This window comes from Stenella coeruleoalba, assembly GCF_951394435.1.
Source record: "Stenella coeruleoalba genome assembly, chromosome: 1".
Classification (NCBI taxonomy): domain Eukaryota; kingdom Metazoa; phylum Chordata; class Mammalia; order Artiodactyla; family Delphinidae; genus Stenella; species Stenella coeruleoalba.
The window spans coordinates 113,911,065-113,928,828 of record NC_137169.1 but is presented as its reverse complement, the minus strand read 5'-3'; the positions used below and the strand labels follow the sequence as shown (position 1 = coordinate 113,928,828).

General features: G+C 50.0%; 1 protein-coding gene across 1 annotated transcript; it reads left to right on the top strand.

Moving 5' to 3' along the window:
* Positions 1 to 593: 593 nt before the first annotated feature.
* On the top strand, positions 594 to 939 carry SMIM42 (small integral membrane protein 42; the record flags this gene model as incomplete). The annotated part of the gene is given in 4 exon segments (XM_079945113.1): positions 594 to 603; positions 720 to 877; positions 881 to 899; positions 902 to 939. Coding segments are annotated over 4 exon segments (225 nt in total).
* Between the last annotated feature and the right edge of the window lie 16,825 nt (positions 940 to 17,764).

The window sequence follows — 17,764 nt, the reverse complement described above, 5'->3', positions numbered from 1 at the left end:
GAGATGAGTTTCTACACATGTCTCCCAGTGACAGAATGTGAACAATAGTTCTTCATGATGATGGAATCATTCTGTGTCTTGATTTCAGCATGGTTACCAGAATTTACTTATATGATAAAATGCCATATAACTATATGCACACATTATTTCAGTGTCCATCTACTGGTTTTGATTTTGTACTGTAGTTACACAAGATAAGCCACTGGGGGACACTGGGTGAAGGATACATGGAACTTCTCTGTATTATCTTTGTACCTTCCTATATATGTAAAATAACTTCAAAATGTAATTTTTTTTAATAAATAAAAGAGGATTGAAGGGACAATTTATCAGGCAATTAGGGAACTCTCTTTTCAATCTGGAGGCTAGACATGAAGGGAGGTGGTGCCCAGAGATGGAAGTTTCTGGACACGAACCTTCAGGTCAGACCCTAGCCTTATCCTCAAGTGACATCACAAAGCCTCAGAAGCCCCACCTACCACTCAAAGGTTTTGCAAATTGAACTATCATCTCAGGACTGTATTTGCATTGGAAGCAGTTGTTCAACCTTGCTGAGCAAACTGCTGTGCCTGCTCAGTTAATTCGGAAGGAAAATGACCCCATGTGAGCAACAGGATCAATAGTTTGACACTCATTCCTAGGCTATAACAAAGAGCAAGACCAATTCTCTTGGTGTTGTCTTGGTTGTGTGGGCAGTCTGCTTCTACCGTATATCTCAGCTCTCTTTGAGAAATCTATTTCTTCCCCGCAACTTCCAGCCTTCTTATGGGACAAGGGTACACTCACCACTGCCATATCTGTTGCTGCTTACCTAGTAAAAGTTCTCTCCTTCATTTCACTCCTGATGACTCTACTCATCCTGGTCTGGAAAGTAACCTAAGACAAAGGCAACAAGAACAGAGAACCAGACCGAAGAAGGAGGCAACACTGCTGGCATGAAGGTCTGCGGTTCTTGGTGGAGACTCGATTGAGGTGAAGACCTGGAGGCCCAAAAGGTAGGAGGTAGAGCCTGGGAAGGAAGAGCTGCTTGAGCCACCCTACCCCCCAATGCCAGAGGCTCCCCCCCAGGCCTCATCTCCCTCCTCCACCACCACCTCCGTTATAATTCACACTCATCTGCTGCTCTTGGGCTTCTCCAGCCTCCTGAGTTTAAATGTCTTCCCTCTGTGGAATCTTCCAGACGGAAATTATAAATGGCTCTTGATTTCTGCATTAACAGAGGAAAGGACCAAACTCACGGAGAATTGAAAATTGATTACCAAGCCCAAATTTTCCTTTTTTATATTAGGTATGTGTCGACTCCTGGATATTGAAATTATTGGGAGCTCACAGCATCTCCAAATCGACAATAAAACCATACTGGAAGCTCAGTTCCAGAAGATCCTTGAAAGGGAAACAGCTCACCTACTCTGAATTCTAAGTAAAATTCTCCCTCTTCCTCACCTAATTCTGGGAACAAAGAGTATTTCCTCTTACAAAACGATTTGAAGCAGCGAGTACTTTTCTCTCTTCTTCCCCATCCTCCAACTTTGTGGGTTGGTAAATTTTAAAGATAGCATATTCTAAAACCATACTTTTGTTTGATTTTTAAAATCGTTTCTGAGTTTGGAACACATTAACTTCTTTTTCAAATGAAATCCAAATTAAAGCCACAGTGTTCTGAAAATCTGTGCCCTCATCCAATCAGGCTTGGGTTAACCTATGGAGCAGTTGACATTTGCCTAGAAGGAATTAGTATTTTTCTAGGAGAAGAACCTCTATGTCCAACCCTACTGTTAACCCTTCCTCTCAGAAGCATCCTATTAGATGGCCCCTTGTCTCTTCCCTCACATGCATTTGACTCTGGAGTCTTGAGCCAAGAGTCCCTCCTTCAGAAGCTTTTCTCACTGCTTAGAATCATGGGACTGTGTCTGTCCACGCCTCTCTAAAGATAAGTCCCCCCCCCACCCCCGCTTTCTGGGCTGTGTACTCTGGATCTCAAGCCACGGGTCATTCATTTCCTGCCACTTTAACCCATAGAAATTAAGGAGCTTCGTCACTTGGTGCTGAGGAAAGGTTAGTATTGCTACCAGACCCAAGGGGAGCCCACCTGCCCCTCCAGTGCCTGGTGGTGGTGGTGCTTGTTTTGGTGGTTGACCAGCTTTAGCAGAGACTGATTACAAGTGGCCTACAATAGGACCCAAAGCCTCGTGGCCAAGGAAGACATAGCCCTCTCCCCTCTGGTAGAGTGGACTCCTTTATCAGAGAGACAAGCCTTCCCTTCAAGCTGACTGTCACACTTTTTCTCAGTCCAGCAAGCCTGCTTGGGAAGTAGGCAGGGGTGGGGTGTGGTGGAGTGGAGTGGAGTGGGAAATGAGCGTGCGGGGTTCCCATGCATCTCCTTTTGAGGAGGGGGCAGCCCAGAAAAGATCTGTCAAGCCTCAGCGTTGGCAGAAAGATCCTCACTACTCCTAACCCTCTCCAGATCTTTCTTTCCTATCCTGCAAATGCCTCTGTTCATCCATCAGATGGTTATTGAGGCTTTGCTTTGTATCAGGCTCTGTCCCGGGTGCCAGGGATACGACAGAAAGGGGCCGCGTCTCCTACAGACCACACAGCACAGTGAGAGATGGATGCTAACGAACTAATCACATGGATGAATGCTTCATTATCAACTGAGAACAGTGCTCTGAAAAGAATTTGGCTTCATGAGAGCGTGTACCAAAAGAAGCTGACTGGGGAAGGCTTACCTGAGGAAGTCATGCCTGGGCTGAGAGCTGAGAAGCGAGTGGGAGTTAGACACGGGGATGGTGGGGGTGGAGGGTTGTAGTCTTCTAGACTACTGGTCCCCAACCTTTTTGGCACCAGAGACCAGTTCCACAGAAGACAATTTTTCCACGGACCAGGGGCGGGGGTGGCGGGGGAGGGATGGTTTCGGGATGATTCAAGCACATTACATTTATTGTGCACTTTATTTCTATTATTATTATATTGTAATATATAATGAAGTAATTCTACAACTCACCATAATGCAGAATCAGTGGGAGCCCTGAGCTTGTTTTCACTTGTCACTCACTGATAGGATTTTTGTTTTTTGGGTTTTTTTGCGGGCCTCTCACTGTTGTGGCCTCTCCCATTGCTCCGGATGTGGTCTCAGCAGCCATGGCTCACGGGCCCAGCTGCTCCGCGGCATGTGGGATCTTCCCGGGCCGGGGCACGAACCCGTGTCCCCTGCATCGGCAGGCGGACTCTCAACCACTGTGCCACCAGGGAAGCCCTGATAGGGTTTTGATATGAGTCTGCAAGCAATTGATTTATTATGGTCTCTGTGCAGTCAAACCTCTCTGCTAATGAAAATCTGTATTTGCAGCCGCTCCCCAGTGCTAGCAACACTGCCTCAGCTCCACCTCAGATCATCAGGCATTAGATTCTCATAAAGAGCACACAACCTAGATCCCTAGATCCCTCGCATGCGCAGTTCACAGGAGGGTTCGCGCTCCTATGAGAATCTAATGCCACGGCTGATCTGACAGGAGGCGGAGCTCAGGCAGTAATGTGAGCCATGGGGAGCGGCTGTAAATACAGATGAAGCTTCACTCGCTCACCCGCCGCTCACCTCCTGCTGTGTGGCCTGGTTCCTAACAGGCCACAGACTGGTACCGGTCCACGGCCCGGGGGTTGAGGACCCGTGTTCTAGAGAGCAGCGTGTGCAAAGCCCTGTAAGGGGAGGAGTCTGTTGTATTAATGGGCTAGAAAGATGGTGGTTCTGGAGTGCTAGAATGGAACCATATAGAGCTGGAGACGTCTGTGGGACTGGATCTCACAACACCCCAGTGGGCAGTACTAATTGGGATGATTGTGGAGCGGGTGGGGATCGTGGAGTGGGGGCAGTCCTCTACGGTTCCTTAATTTAACAGCCTTGTGCATGATTACCAGACTCCTGGGCCAGTCCCTGCTACCCAGGGACTCTAAGTTACCCTCCTCCCATTTTCTTCTGTCCTCCAGGATCTCCTTGTTCCTCCAACTCCTCGTGCACCCAAATCTCCTCAGTTTTATCCTTACTGGGAACTTACTAACAAATCAGCCAGACTGCATTGCAAGCTATGGCCACCTGATGGCAGCAGAGGGTCAGCAAACCTGGTCACTGCAGCAACCGCTAGATAGCCGGATCCTCTCTCTTTCACACTCTGAGAGTTGGGGAGTTTGTCCCCAACAGACGATAATCAGGTTATCCACGATAATGGGAAGCTCTTATCCAGAAGGTCTCCTGAGCTGCAAATTTCATCATTTTTGATCATCAATCACACGCTGGCTCTTAACATTATTTCTGTTCTGCTTAACTACCCTATGAAAAGGACATTATGCACGCAGGTGGGAAGTTGAGTGAGGCTCAGAGACTCAGAGAGGCTGACTGTCTGATCAAGTCTCACAGAAAAGCCAGCTTATTTTTCCTCTCCCTTGCTGCCTCCTGTGTTCACGGAGGAGTAAGACATCTCCTGCTTTGAGGCAGCTCTTCTTTCCCTATCAGAAGTCTCTTTGCTCTAAAATGCCATTATCCCGTGTTCGTATTGTGCCCTGCATTCTCCTGTGTGGCCTCCTCTTCTGTTTTCTCCCCAGAACCTTCAGAGAGGTCCGTCTGCAGCTCCATGTCCTGCACTTGGAGGGATGAAACCAACAAGTACCAACCACCATAACACATCCAGTGGGTAATGGGGACCAAAGGGAAAAGGCAGTGGAAAAGGATAAGATGCTGCTCCCTTTTTCAGGGAGCTTCTGGGCCAGAGGTGGCTGAGGGCTTCCCCAATCTCAGTGCCAGGTGGTTTCTGAGAAAGGCCAAGGGTGGGTACTAATGGAATTCTCTAAGCATTCTGACACCTGGGGAGCCCCTGTGTGCTAGCTCGATGCGGGGGGGTTGCTTCCTGAAACAAGGGAAATATTAGGAAAATGTATGGCTTGGATTTAGAAGTGGGAGGGAGAACGTGACAGACATAAGGGACAGTGAGTCAGCCACACGATGCATGTAGGGAAACAATGGGAAATCAGGTCAAAGAAAAGAGTACTAGCCAATGGGAAAGGGCCTTGAATGCCAGATGAGGATGTTGGATTTCAACTAAGAGGGACCCAGGGAAGGTTTTTAACGAGGGGAGTGACAAGTGAAATAAACATTAAACTAGATGAATCGGGTATAGTCAATGTGTAAGACAAACGGGAGAAGGGAGAGACTGAGTAAGAAGACGAGTTAAAATGCCAGTTGAGGGCTTCCCTGGTGGCGCAGTGGTTGAGAGTCCACCTGCCGATGCAGGGGACACGGGTTCGTGCCTCGGTCTGGGAGGATCCCACATGCCACGGAGCGGCTGGGCCCGTGAGCCATGGCCGCTGGGCCTGCGCGTCCAGAGCCTGTGCTCTGCAATGGGAGAGGCCACAACAGTGAGAGGCCCGTGTACCGCAAAAAAAAAAAAAAAAAAAAAAAAAAAAATGCCAGTTGAATAACAAACTTCCCAAAGTTCCTGGTACTTTACTGTTTCTGTGACTTTGCCCATTCTATTCCTTCCACATGAAATGTCCATTCGTAAACCTTTCTCTGCTCAATCGTTTTTTAAGGCGGGGTATGAAGAAGGAGGGTGAGAGGAATTCAGAGGAGTGCATCCTCAAAACTTTTGTCTAAAAGCAGGCCAAAGGGATGGGGACCTCTGCCCATTCCCATTCTCCCAGCCCTGAGGGCTGAGTGACTGTGTCAGGGGCTGAAACGGATGACGCGACAAGCTGAGGGTGGGGTGAGACATCTGTATCCTCGGAAAAGTTTAGACTCACAGAGCTGTCTTCTCAGGAGGATGTGAGGAGACCCCCACGGGTCTTTCTCTGTTCCTTTAGATGCTCTAACTGTTCCAGTCCACTGAATCTCAAACACTGTGGATTCCCTAAGCTGGCAGCAGCCTTGGAATCAGATCTGCCCAGAGCTGCCACGGTCCAGACAGAATCATGAAGCGTCAGCCCCAGAAGGGCCTTAAGCCATCCAGAATCCCACTCTCTTTTACAGAGGAGGCCCCTGATGCCCAGAGGTAAATGAGGGAGGCAGTGAATGTGAAAGAGTGACCAGAGGATGTACTGTGAGATCAGACAAGCCCGGTGTGAAATCCTAGCTGCGCCACTTCACACTAGTTATGCACCCGCAGGCAAATTATTTAAGCCAGTGACTCTTAAAGTATGGTCCTGGGATCCCTGGGGATACCCCAAGACCCTTTCTGGGCATCTGCAAGATTGAAACTATTTTCATAAAAACAGTAAATTATTATTTTCCTTTTTCACTCTCATTCTCTCATGAATTTTTGAGAGGTTACATGACGTCTCCTAATAAGTCAAGTGTTAAAGAGATTCGCAAACATATGAAACAATGCTATTCTTCCTTCTTTCAAAAATAAGTTTATTATTGTTATTTTTATGAATTAATAGGTTATTTTTAAAGTTCAGTGTTAATTTCTAATATGGTGAACATGGATAATATAACCCACATAAAGAAAAGATCCTTGGAGTTCTCCAAACTTTTTTTTTTTTTAATATTTATTTACTTGGTTGCACCAGGTCTTAGTTGTAGTAGGCGGACTCCTTAGTTGTGGCTCCAGGGCTCCTTAGTTGCAGCAAGCTGGCTCCTTAGTTGTGGCATGCAAACTCTTAATTGCGGCATGCACGTGGGATCTAGTTCCCTGACCAGGGATCAAACCCGGGCCCCCTGCATTGGGAGAGCAGAGTCCTAGCCACTGCACCACAAGGGAAGTCCCCTCCATACTTCTTAAGAGTGTAACAGGATAGTCAAACTAAAAAGTTTGAGAAACAGTGATTTAAACTCTCTAGGTCTCCATTTCCTTAACTACAAAATGGGCATATAACATCTCACAGGATAGTTTGAGACTTAAAATAAAGGTACTTCAGATAAAATGCAAAATGCCAGGGCTTCCTTGGTGGCGCAGTGGTTGAGAGTCCGCCTGCCGATGCAGGGGACACGGGTTCGTGCCCCGGTCCGGGAAGATCCCACATGCCTCGGAGCGGCTGGGCCCGTGAGCCATGGCCGCTGAGCCTGCGCGTCCGGGGCCTGTGCTCCACAACGGGAGAGGCCACAACAGTGAGAGGCCCGCGTACGGCAAAAAAAAAAAAAAAAAAAAAAAATTGCAAAACGCCTGCTCAAGATTTCAGGGTATTGTGTTTCTTGAACAATGGCCTCTCCAGCCTCACCTCAGGGCTGTTCTTGGCTTTCTCTAGGGGCTCAGAGAGCCAAAAGTCTGGGGTCTGGGGGATGAAGCATTGTGTAGTATGAATATGCTTTGCTTCTGGAAGCCAATGTCTGCATGCACAAAGTCCCCATCTGTGCCTGAGGCAGATCGCCGCATCAAGGTCACCAAACAGTTTGACAATTCTACTACATCGCCCGCCTTGTGCCACTGTGAGGGCCCAGAAACGTTTGTGCACTTGTAGTTCACCACTGTCACCACCTGAGGGCAGCATGCCCCCACGAGTAGAGCAGCACTGCCAGCTCAAGAAAAAAATTACCTTGGCGCTTCAAGAACAGAAAAAGTCACTTCAGAGAGTGTCTCCCTGAAGCCTCCGTGACATTCCCCATTAACGAGTAAGTAAGGGCAGCCGACCTGGCAACAAGGATGATAAACCAAGAATATGAGAAACAACCGTGAAGAGTGCCAGTTACCGGTTTTCCTTCGAGTAAGGATTTCAACGTCGTATTACCTCCCCAGGCCCTTCTTATCACTGCTGTCTCCACCCTCCAATGAGCCCGTCTCAATTACAATGAAAGCAAATGCTGGAAGGAGTCATAAGATGGATTCCTGGACGCACTCAGCCACGAAATCCTTGTATAAGTGAACCTCAGTTTCCTTATCAGTAAAGTTGAAAAAAATATACCCATCTCATAGGATTACGAGGTTCTAAGGAGAAAGATGCAAAGAATCTTTGTGAAGTCAGAGGTGCTATAAGCCCTTTAATAATGTATCTCAGGGGCTTCCCTGGTGGCGCAGTGGGTGAGAGTCCGCCTGCCGATGCAGGCGACACGGGTTCGTGCCCCGGTCCGGGAAGATCCCACATGCCGCGGAGTGGCTGGGCCCGTGAGCCATGGCTGCTGAGCCTGCACGTCCGGAGCCTGTGCTCCGCAACGCGAGAGGCCACAACAGTGAGAGGCCCGCGTACCACAAAAAAAAAAGAAAAAAAATCTCAAATAAGTTGGCTCTAGAAGACAACCATACAAATATGACCTGGGAAGAAGAGTACTTTCCCGTTAATAATAATTAACACCGATAAAACACTTTAGAGATTACAAAGCAGTTTTGCCTTACCTTCTCCCCCCACCGCCCCACCTCCTCCTGAGAACAGAGAGGAAGATGCTCTCATTAGTCTTCTTTCACAGTTGACAAAACAGGCACAAAAAAGTCAAGTAATTTGCTCAAGGTCTCATGGCAAGTCAGGGGTACAGCCAGACCCTCTGAATCCAAGGTTCGCATTCTTTCCATGGTGCAGCCCCAGGAGACTGGGGCAGTGAAGGAATCCCCTGCATTTCAAATCCCGAGGATGTCATGTGGGCAGCTTCATCGCCAAAGGCCTTGCATGGCCCCATTTATCCAGCCTGAGGGCTCCCAGCCCCCACTTCCTCACCCTCCAGTAAATGCCAGCTGCTTTTCCTTGTCCCACCTGAATGGCAAACTGGCCTTTTTCTTCAGCGTGGAGGAGCTGGCACCACTGCTCTGAGCCCAGCTCCCTCCTGCCACCCAGCCCAGACCCTCCCAGTTTCCTCACAGCTGTGCAGCAGTGAGCCATGTGGAGCCGCATGGAGCCACACGAGCCACGTGGTAGCCGAGGGCAGAGTGCAGGGCCGAGGGGTGAGGGGAGCAGAGCCCAGCAGAGGGGGGCTGTGTTTACCTCAACGGCAGAGGGCAGAGGAAAAAGGGGCCACGTTGAGGTGGAGACCACCTAGGAGCAGAGTCAGGGGCGCTGAAGAGTTTGAGCTAACTTCCGTGGCTCACTCCTTAGGGCTCTCAGGCAGGTCCCTGAAACACGCTGGTCCTTGGTTGCTTCATTCATAGACACACCTCGAATATTCCAGAAAGTCCTGGGCGACCCAAGCCAAAGGAAGGCCCAAGTACTGTCAAACCTCTCTGTCTGAGGGAAGGCTTTATTTGATCTCCCTAGTTGTCTGCCCCTAAACTGCACTTTTAATTCATATTAACATGTATGTCAGCCAATTGCTACCACTCTTAATTTGGAATCCATGGTTAGATTTATGGGAGGGTCTGGGAACTTGAATTGGAGAAAACGTTACATTTTCATGAACCGCTCAGTGAATTTAGTATTCCTCTATAAGCCCCAGGAAGATTAGCAATACCTGTGCTTCTGGCACTAATAAAAATCAAGATGCTTTCATATTCCATCGGTTGCCGCCGATCTCTTGAAATATCATTACACTCATCACAACCTGGAAATTATGGTAGTTACTAGATCTGCTGCTAGACCTGGTTATTGAATGCATTGTTAAAGTAGGTGGTAGATTACTATGTCACAAATTTGGTTTTTGTGACTCTTTCAATAACAGTATTTCAGGATAATTGGCTTCCTTTGTAATCTTACGTATTTCAGTGTATGCATTTGGGAACGTTGTGAAGAGGAGCCCGAGGACTTCACCAAACCGACAGAGGGGTCCTGCGCACAGAAAGGATCAGGACCCCTGACCCACAATGTTCCTCTGAGTCCTCAAGGATGTCTGTGTCCAACCAGGCTCACAGCACCAAGCTCCCTGCCTATGGAGGGACACTGAAGAGAGGGCAGAGGGTGAGGTACCTCGTTTCTCCAGCCCCTACAAATACCAAGACTTGCTATCTTTAACTGTCACAGGGATTCAGAGAAGATGATCATATTATGCATATTTTTTTCTTTTTTTTTTTTTGCGGTACGCGAGCCTCTCACTGTTGTGGCCTCTCCCGTTGCGGAGCACAGGCTCCGGACCCACAGGCTCCAGCGGCCATGGCTCACGGGCCCAGCCGCTCCGCGGCATGTGGGATCTTCCCGGACCGGGGCACGAACCCGTGTCCCCTGCATCAGCAGGTGGACTCTCAACCACTGCGCCACCAGGGAAGCCCAATATTATGCATATTTTAAAGAGGAAGTAACAAGAGCCCACCCCCTGCTCCTCTGCCTTCAAGACCTAGAGCTCCACGGAGCCCCACCCCATAACAGTGAAGAGCTGGGCCTCAAGTCAGGCACAACCAGCTGTGTGACTGAGGGCAGGTCGCTCGACTTCTCTGAGCCTCCGAGGACTCACCTCCACAGTGCGGATAAAAACACCCGTTCCACGGGGTTTCCTTGTGGGGCTCCATGAAACAACGTGTGTAAAGAGCTTAGTGCGGTGCCTGGATCCGCTGGCCCTACGTACAGTGGCTGCCATCACTGTTACAGAGAAGAGACTCAGTCACTGCACTGTGCTTGCCTTACAGTCCACTTTAGAAATTACAGGCAACTCTAAGGCCTCTCTCCCACCTCCAACTCTTCTCATCAGAAATGGCCAAAAATGTGTTTTTCTTTCTTTCTCGGCAACCACGACTTCTTAGAGGCCAAACGGATCTCCCCCTTCTCGCCAGCAAGGAACTCAGGCTGAAAGATGAAAGCAAACGTGTCAGGGCCGGGAGGAGGGAGGATGCGTGTCTGGCCGGCGGGGGCCGCAGTGCAGGTATCAGCAGTCCTGGGCTCGCCTGAGCAGAGCTTTTCTCCCGGAGCTGAGCCGGCTGGGAGTGGAGGGCAAGACCGTGCCATCCGTGTCTCCATGTGTATGTAATTTATTTTCTTGCATGGTTGGTGGGAGGTGGCTGAGGCTTCACAAGCTGTACCTGACAGATAATTACAGAAAGACAAATTGTGCCCTGCCTTCCCCTTCTCCCGGTAAGGGTCTCCAGACCCTGCGTATGGTGGAGGGGAGGAGGGCGCGGGGGTGCGTGGAAGAGTGGGAGGGGTGATGCTGAGCCCGGCTGACCCATTACTCATCCACAGCTGGGAGGACAGTGGAGCCAGGAGGGACTGCGGCGGGCTCTGGCTGAAGTGCAAAGGCTTTTCTGGACCGTGTTGTGCCTCTCTTAGACGGTGACAGACGCAGGGAGAGTCAGTGCCCTCCCGGTGCCTGGTCCAAAGCTAGTTGCTCTATGGGAAGCCACAGGACAGACCCCCAGGGGCCGTGCGGACCAGACACAGGGTGCTCTGCTGCGCCCCTGGAGGAGAAGACGCCCACAGCCTGGAGGGGCCTCAACTGGCCCCCCGGTTCTATTCTGGGAACTGATGAGAATTCCAGTTTCTCACGGGGGTGTCTCCCCATCTCCCAGGTTCCTGCCTGCATTCTCCCCACTCCCACTCTCTTCCCCTTTTTCCTTCCCCTTCCAATTAAAACAATTTCTATTGCATGACAGGATTTTTTTAAAATAAATTTATTTATTTTTATTTTTAAATTTATTTATGGCTGTGTTGGGTCTTCGTTGCTGCTCACGGGCTTTCTCTAGTTGCCGCGAGTGGGGGCTACTCTTCGTTGCGGTGCGCGGGCTTCTCATTGCAGTGGCTTCTCTTGTTGCAGAGCACGGGCTCTAGGCACACGGGCTTCAGTAGTTGTGGCTCGCGGGCTCTAGAGCGCAGGCTCAGTAGTTGTGGCACATGGGCTTAGTTGCTCCGCGGCATGTGGTGTCTTCCCCGACCAAGGATAGAATCTGTGTCTCCTGCATTGGCAGGCAGATTCTTAACCACTGTGCCACCAGGGAAGTCCCGGATTTTATTTTATTTATTTTTTAACATTCACAGGAGAAAACGTGGAAGGCAATGTATATAGCCTATGAACTTCTCATACTTTTTTAAAAAAATTAACATGGTAGTGATTTTCACTGTAATCTTGAATTTATAATTATTTTATTTTGACCAGGATGGAAGCTAATAAAAATAAATCAAACCTATGATCATATTAAGCTTTTCTTTTCTTTCTTTTTTTTTTTAAGAAAGAAAAACAGACTGCTCAAGCCCAGGGAAACTACGAATTTAGTTTTAAATTCTCTTCCCAAAGCTGAGAGAGAGCCTCGACTCCCTCATCAATAAAATTGAAAAAAAATTGTCTTCCTTGGAGGGGTCTTGTTTGGTGCAAGGCACGCTGCTTGGTTCAGTTATTTATTCATGGAGCATCTGTTGAGCACCAATGGAAGGTCTGGCACTGGGTGTGACATAGTTTGGTCTGTATCACCAAAGAGCAGAGCAGAATATGTGAGCGTCCCCTGGGCGGCCCACCAAGGCACAGTGATTGACTTCCTCTGTTGAGGGGCAGGGAGAGCCCTCGTGAGGCTTCCGTGACCAATAATTCTCTCTTGGGCCACGTTCCTTAACATTGAGCTTGGCCTCCTTGGCCCCTCAAAACAGATTGCTACCTGCCACACTCCTCCTCTCACTGTATCTATATAGTATATCTCAGTCTCTTGCTCATTCTTCTCTGCGGCCTCCTCTGAAACCCCAGGGGAGAATAGCAGCTCCCCCCCACCGCCCCCGCATCTCATAGTGGAATTACCTGTGGTTGCATCTGCTCCCCTACCCTAAAGGCCAGAACTGCCTCTTCCTTCCCCACAGTGCCCAGAGCAGGTACACAAGTATTACTGAGCTGAACTGGGCTCTGTCATTCTCCTACTTGCCCTCTCTCTTCCAACCTCCTCCTCCATTTGGCGTCTCTCTCCCTCCGTGCTGTGCCTCCCCCCTGCTCCTTTGTTCTCTTTCATCCTGGTCAGGCCCATTCATTCTCCTCTCGCCACTGCACGCAGCCTGGGCCGGCTCCTCTCCCTGGTTCTCAGCCCTCCCTTGACTCCTCCCTCTTTCCCCAGAGCTGTGGCTGGACTCTGGCAGGTACTCGCAAGTCCCACGCAGCCCCAGCAGCAGCCCCATTCCTGCACCGTCCCCTGCCCCAGCCCAGGCACACCCCATCCCCTACACAGGCTCCCCTGTGCACACACTGGCCCCCACACAAACACACATGCCCAGGGTCTTCCTGACTTTCAATTAGAAGCCACTTATCCTTTCCTGAGAAGGAAGCGGCGATGCCTTGAGCATAAACCCTCAAGTTCTTTGGAGGAGGTGCCCCTGCACTGTTGGGAAGTCCAGCAAACCTCAGGGGACAGGGTGCTCAGATGACAACAGGCTTGGAGGAGATTCAGCAGCAAGGTCCAGGTCCTCCAGGTCCTCCACCACACAGCTCCCCCTCACTCTCCAAGCCACATGTCCTTCAGGCTCCTGTCCACTGTCCCTGTTCAGTTCCTGGCCTGGGCACCTCTTTGTTCTCTTCTTCCCAGCCTGCTGGGGCCCTTCTGGTTTTTCCTGCCACTCCCTCCTTGCTGCCCAGGAGCCTTTCGACTTCTCCCACACTGAGAACATCACCTGAGGTGTCCTCAAGCTCTGGGCTTCAGCCCTCCACCCCTTTACTTTCTAACCATTGCAGTCCCCACACTCTCTCCCTGTGGCTACACTTGTACCCCAGCTCAGCCCCTCTTCCCCTGCTTCTTTCAGACTCGGATCTGCCCCAGCCTACCCCGCCACCCCCTTCCACTCGTTCAGGTGACTCACGGACTCCCCTTGCACAGGGAAACTTTCTGAATCATGAGCACAGAGGACATTCCCCTGCCTGGGGTATTCTGGGATAGTCTCTACCCCTAACAGAGAGTCGGATTAGCACAGTTTGTAGATCTCTGACTCCATCCAATGCAACCTCCTTATTTTACAGATGAGAGAACTGAGATTCAGAGGGGAGATAAGCCATTAGGAGCACACAGCTCATTCACCTGAATGCGAATAGCACGCACTCACTGTTCCCTCAGTGTTCATATCCTGCTGTGCAGATGACTGCGTGGACACAAGTTCCACTGCCTGACCTGGTGGTGTTGATGGCGCAGGTAAAGGGCTGGGGGTGATGAAATCGGGGAATAATTCCTCATGGGGACCCCTGGGACAGACAGCTTCCAGCTTCTTCCTGAGCCTTGTGGAAGAACCTTACAGCTGAGAAGATGGTCAACTGGCTGATTTAGTCACCCCTCACCGGGAAGAGATCATCCCAGGAGGTGCCAGCCTGCCAGTCTCTCTCTCTCTCTCTCTCTCTCTCTCTCTCTCTCTCTCTCTCTCTCCTCTCCTGGGAGACTTTAGGCTTCAGGAAGGAAACACCTCTGGTGAATGAGGAGGCAATGGGCAACATCTCAGGAGAAATGGGTGCTCATTCTTGGGATCAGTCTTGATTTTCACCACCTGGATATGATGGGCAGGGTGCTGGGGGTGTCTTCCCATGGGCATAAGGACAGAGGTTAGGGTTGGCTAAGAAACTGATAAGGAGTATGCTAAAGGGAAAAAGAGAGGCAGAGATGGCGTAGAACGGGAAGGGAGTGAGACAAACTTCCTGGCGAGGCTGCGTTCCATGCTGGGAGAGATGACTGTTTTAATCATCCCTGTATCCCTCCTGGCCCTCTCACCCCCGGTCTCCGCACAAAGAAGAGCGTGATGGGGAGGAGACGAGGGAGAAGGAAGGAAACACTAAGTAAGGCTCAAGGAATATGAAGCCGAAAGACAGGGGGAAATGGGAGAAACAAAGGAAACCGCTTAAGAAGCAAAGAGGGCAGCAGAAAGAAGGGTAGAGAAAAGGAGTCAGCCTCCTCTGCGCCGGCTTCGGGCTCCAGACGGCCGCTGGGGGGCGCTCGGCGCATCGCGCTCCCCGCTCTCCGCTCCCCGCTCCCCGCCCGCTCTGTTCCGGCTCCCCGCTCGCGCCTCGGCCCCGCCACACTCCAGCAGAAGCCATTACAGAGAACAAACTACCTTCTTGTCTCCGAGATGGGTCCCCGGGGCGGAAGGCAAATTGCCTGCCTCGTGCATAATAAACCAGGCGTGGAGAGGCGCGCGGAGGAGGCCGCGGCTGCCGGTGGGCAGAGGCAGCGCCGCTGCTACCACCAGGTCCGCAGCGCCGCCGGCGCCAGGCGCCCCCGGAGCCTGGAGACCCTGCCCGGGTGTGGGTGGCTGCACCGGGTGCCCGAGGGGTCAAGGACGCGGGGGGATAGGTCCGGGAGAATCTCAGAACTCTTTAAATACCGGGTTGCCCCCGTATGCCCAACCTGCATCCAGTCCACAGACAAGTTTGTGACTGTTGGCTGATCCCAGGAAAACCATACCTAGAGCTCCGTATCTTTGTTGGGCCACTTGCTTCTGCCTGGAATGCCTTTCTTCCTGTGAAAAACTAGGCTGTCTTTCTCATCCTTCAAGTCCCTGCTCAGAGGGCAGCAGTTCTCACTCGGAACCCCCAACAGTTACAAGCAATAGCTTTCTCTTTCTGCTAAGGTGGCGCTGTGTTCAGATTCCTAGTATTTAGCAGTTATATCACATATTACATTTATTTGCATACAGATAGGTCTCTGCTATTGGACTGCACGTTTCTTTTTTTTTAATAAATTTATTTATTTATTATTTTTGGTTCCGTTGGGTGTCCGTTGCCACGCAAGGGCTTTCTCTAGTTGCTGCAAGCTGGGGCTGCTCTTCCTTGCAGTGTGCGGGCTTCTGATTACAGTGGTCTCTCGTTGCGGAGCATCAGCTCTAGGTGTGCTGGCTTCAGTAGTTGTGGCTCGCGGGCTCTAGAGCACAGGCTCAATAGTTGTGGCGCACGGGTTTAGTTGCTTCGCGGCATGTGGGATCTTCCCAGACCAGGGATCGAACCTGTGTCCCCTGCATTGGCAGGTAGATTCTTAACCACTGTGCCACCAGGGAAGCCCCAAGGACTGCACCTTTCTGAAGGACAGAAAGCATTATTTACTTATCTCCATACCCCAGAGACTTAGCACAGTGTCCAGTACTGGGTCATTGAATGAAAGAATGAATGAGTGTAAAAAATGAAACTAGAGGTCCAGATCAATTCATCACAGGTTCCTCTCCTCCCCTTACTACTGGCTTCCTGCAATTTCTGTTCTGCCCTATCTGAGATTCTATATAGGGCAGAGGGGCTATATATAGATGCTTCATATTAGGTGAAGCTGAAACAGGAGGGAAGGAAGCAGGGTACAACCTTTGGGAGAATTGCATAGCCATAGGGCATGACAAGAACTGGTTGGAACCAACTAGGTCCAAGATGGTGGAAAATTTGACTTCCAGTGGACTTTGAACCTCATTATATGCTCATTGTAATACATTAGTATGCTAAGTGACACACCCACCAGCGCCATGACAGTTCTGAGGAGGACCATCAAAGACTTCCCAATTCCTGGAAGTCTCCACCCCTTCCTCGAAATAGTTGGAATAATCCTCCCACTCATTAGCCTCGGAAATTACCCAGCCCATAAAAACTAACCATGCCATATTTCAGGGCTTCTCGCCTTCTGAGATGGCCCATACTCTGTCTATGGAGTGTGTTTCTCCCAAGGCCTCTTGCTTTCTGAGATGGCCCACACTACGTCTGTGCAGTGTGTTTCTCTCTAAATAAATCCACTTCTTACCTATCACTTTGTCTCACTGAATTCTTTCTTCGATGAGACATCAAGAACCTGAGCTTCATTAAGTCCTGAGACCAGGTGTGTGATCTCAGTTAAAAGACTGGGGGTTCAAGTCCCAATCTGAGTTACACGGCTTCAAAACCTCCCCAGGGAAGATAAGCCATCCTCAGGAACTGTGTAGGAAGAAGACATTGAAGAGGGAAAAGGATACATGTGGAGTCCAGCCCCTGACTCATAAGGAAGCCATGCAAATAAACAGTGACAACCTCGTGTACTAAGTACATAGAAAGAGAAAAGCAGGGGAGCCAGAGTTTTTCCTGAGATAGACCAACAATCACAAACTTGTCTGTGACCCTGGGTCCAGGGATGGGGACACAGGAAAGGAGCACCTAGGAGGAGCCCATAATCCAGACATGGGCAGGAGGTAAGAAAATCTCCAGGCAGGAGGCAAAGCTCAGGAGTTAGCTAGGAAAAGGTGAAAGGGGATGGACAAGTATTTCAAGGAGAGAACCCATTCCAAGGAGGCAGGAAATGGCATGGCCCACATGATGGGGAACTGTAAGTAGACACACAAGTGGTCTCCTTAAACCCTAAGAAGGGACTCAACAAGACACAAGGCTGGACAGAGGGGGTCAGCTCATGGAAGCCCTCGACTGACTTGTTAATGGGCTTAATTTTGTCCTGACCTTGACAGGGAGCCATGGAATGATTTCAGGGACGAGAGTATCACATCAGATTTGCATTTTAGAAGGATTATTTCAGCAGCCGAGTCAAGTATGGATTAGATGGGGTCAGTCTGGAGACAGAAAGATTGGATAGGAGGCTCTTATATTAATCCGGACAAGAAGTGAAGAAAGTCTGAACTAAGGCAGCCATAATGGAAATGGGGAAGAGCAGCAAGGCTGGAGCATAAGCAAGGAAGCAGAATCAGCAGGTCCTGGTGACTGACTGGATATGAGGCGTGAGGAAGGGGCAAAAGACAAGCCTGGCTCCCAAGGGTTTAGACTAAGCAGCTGGGTAAAAGGGGACCCCATCCAAGGAAGAAAAGGTGGGTTTCGTAGGTAGTTCATGTTGTATTTGAGGTGCTGGGGGGATAGTAAGAAAATGTAGGTCTGCAACTCTGAAGGAAGCTATGCTGGAGATAGAGGTTTGAGAGTCATCAGCGTAACTTTGGTGGCTTAAAGACAAAAGAATAGATGACATTACCTTCAAAAGTGTGGGTAGAGGGAGGAGGGAGAAGAAGATCCAGGACAAAACACTGGATACTACCTGCATTT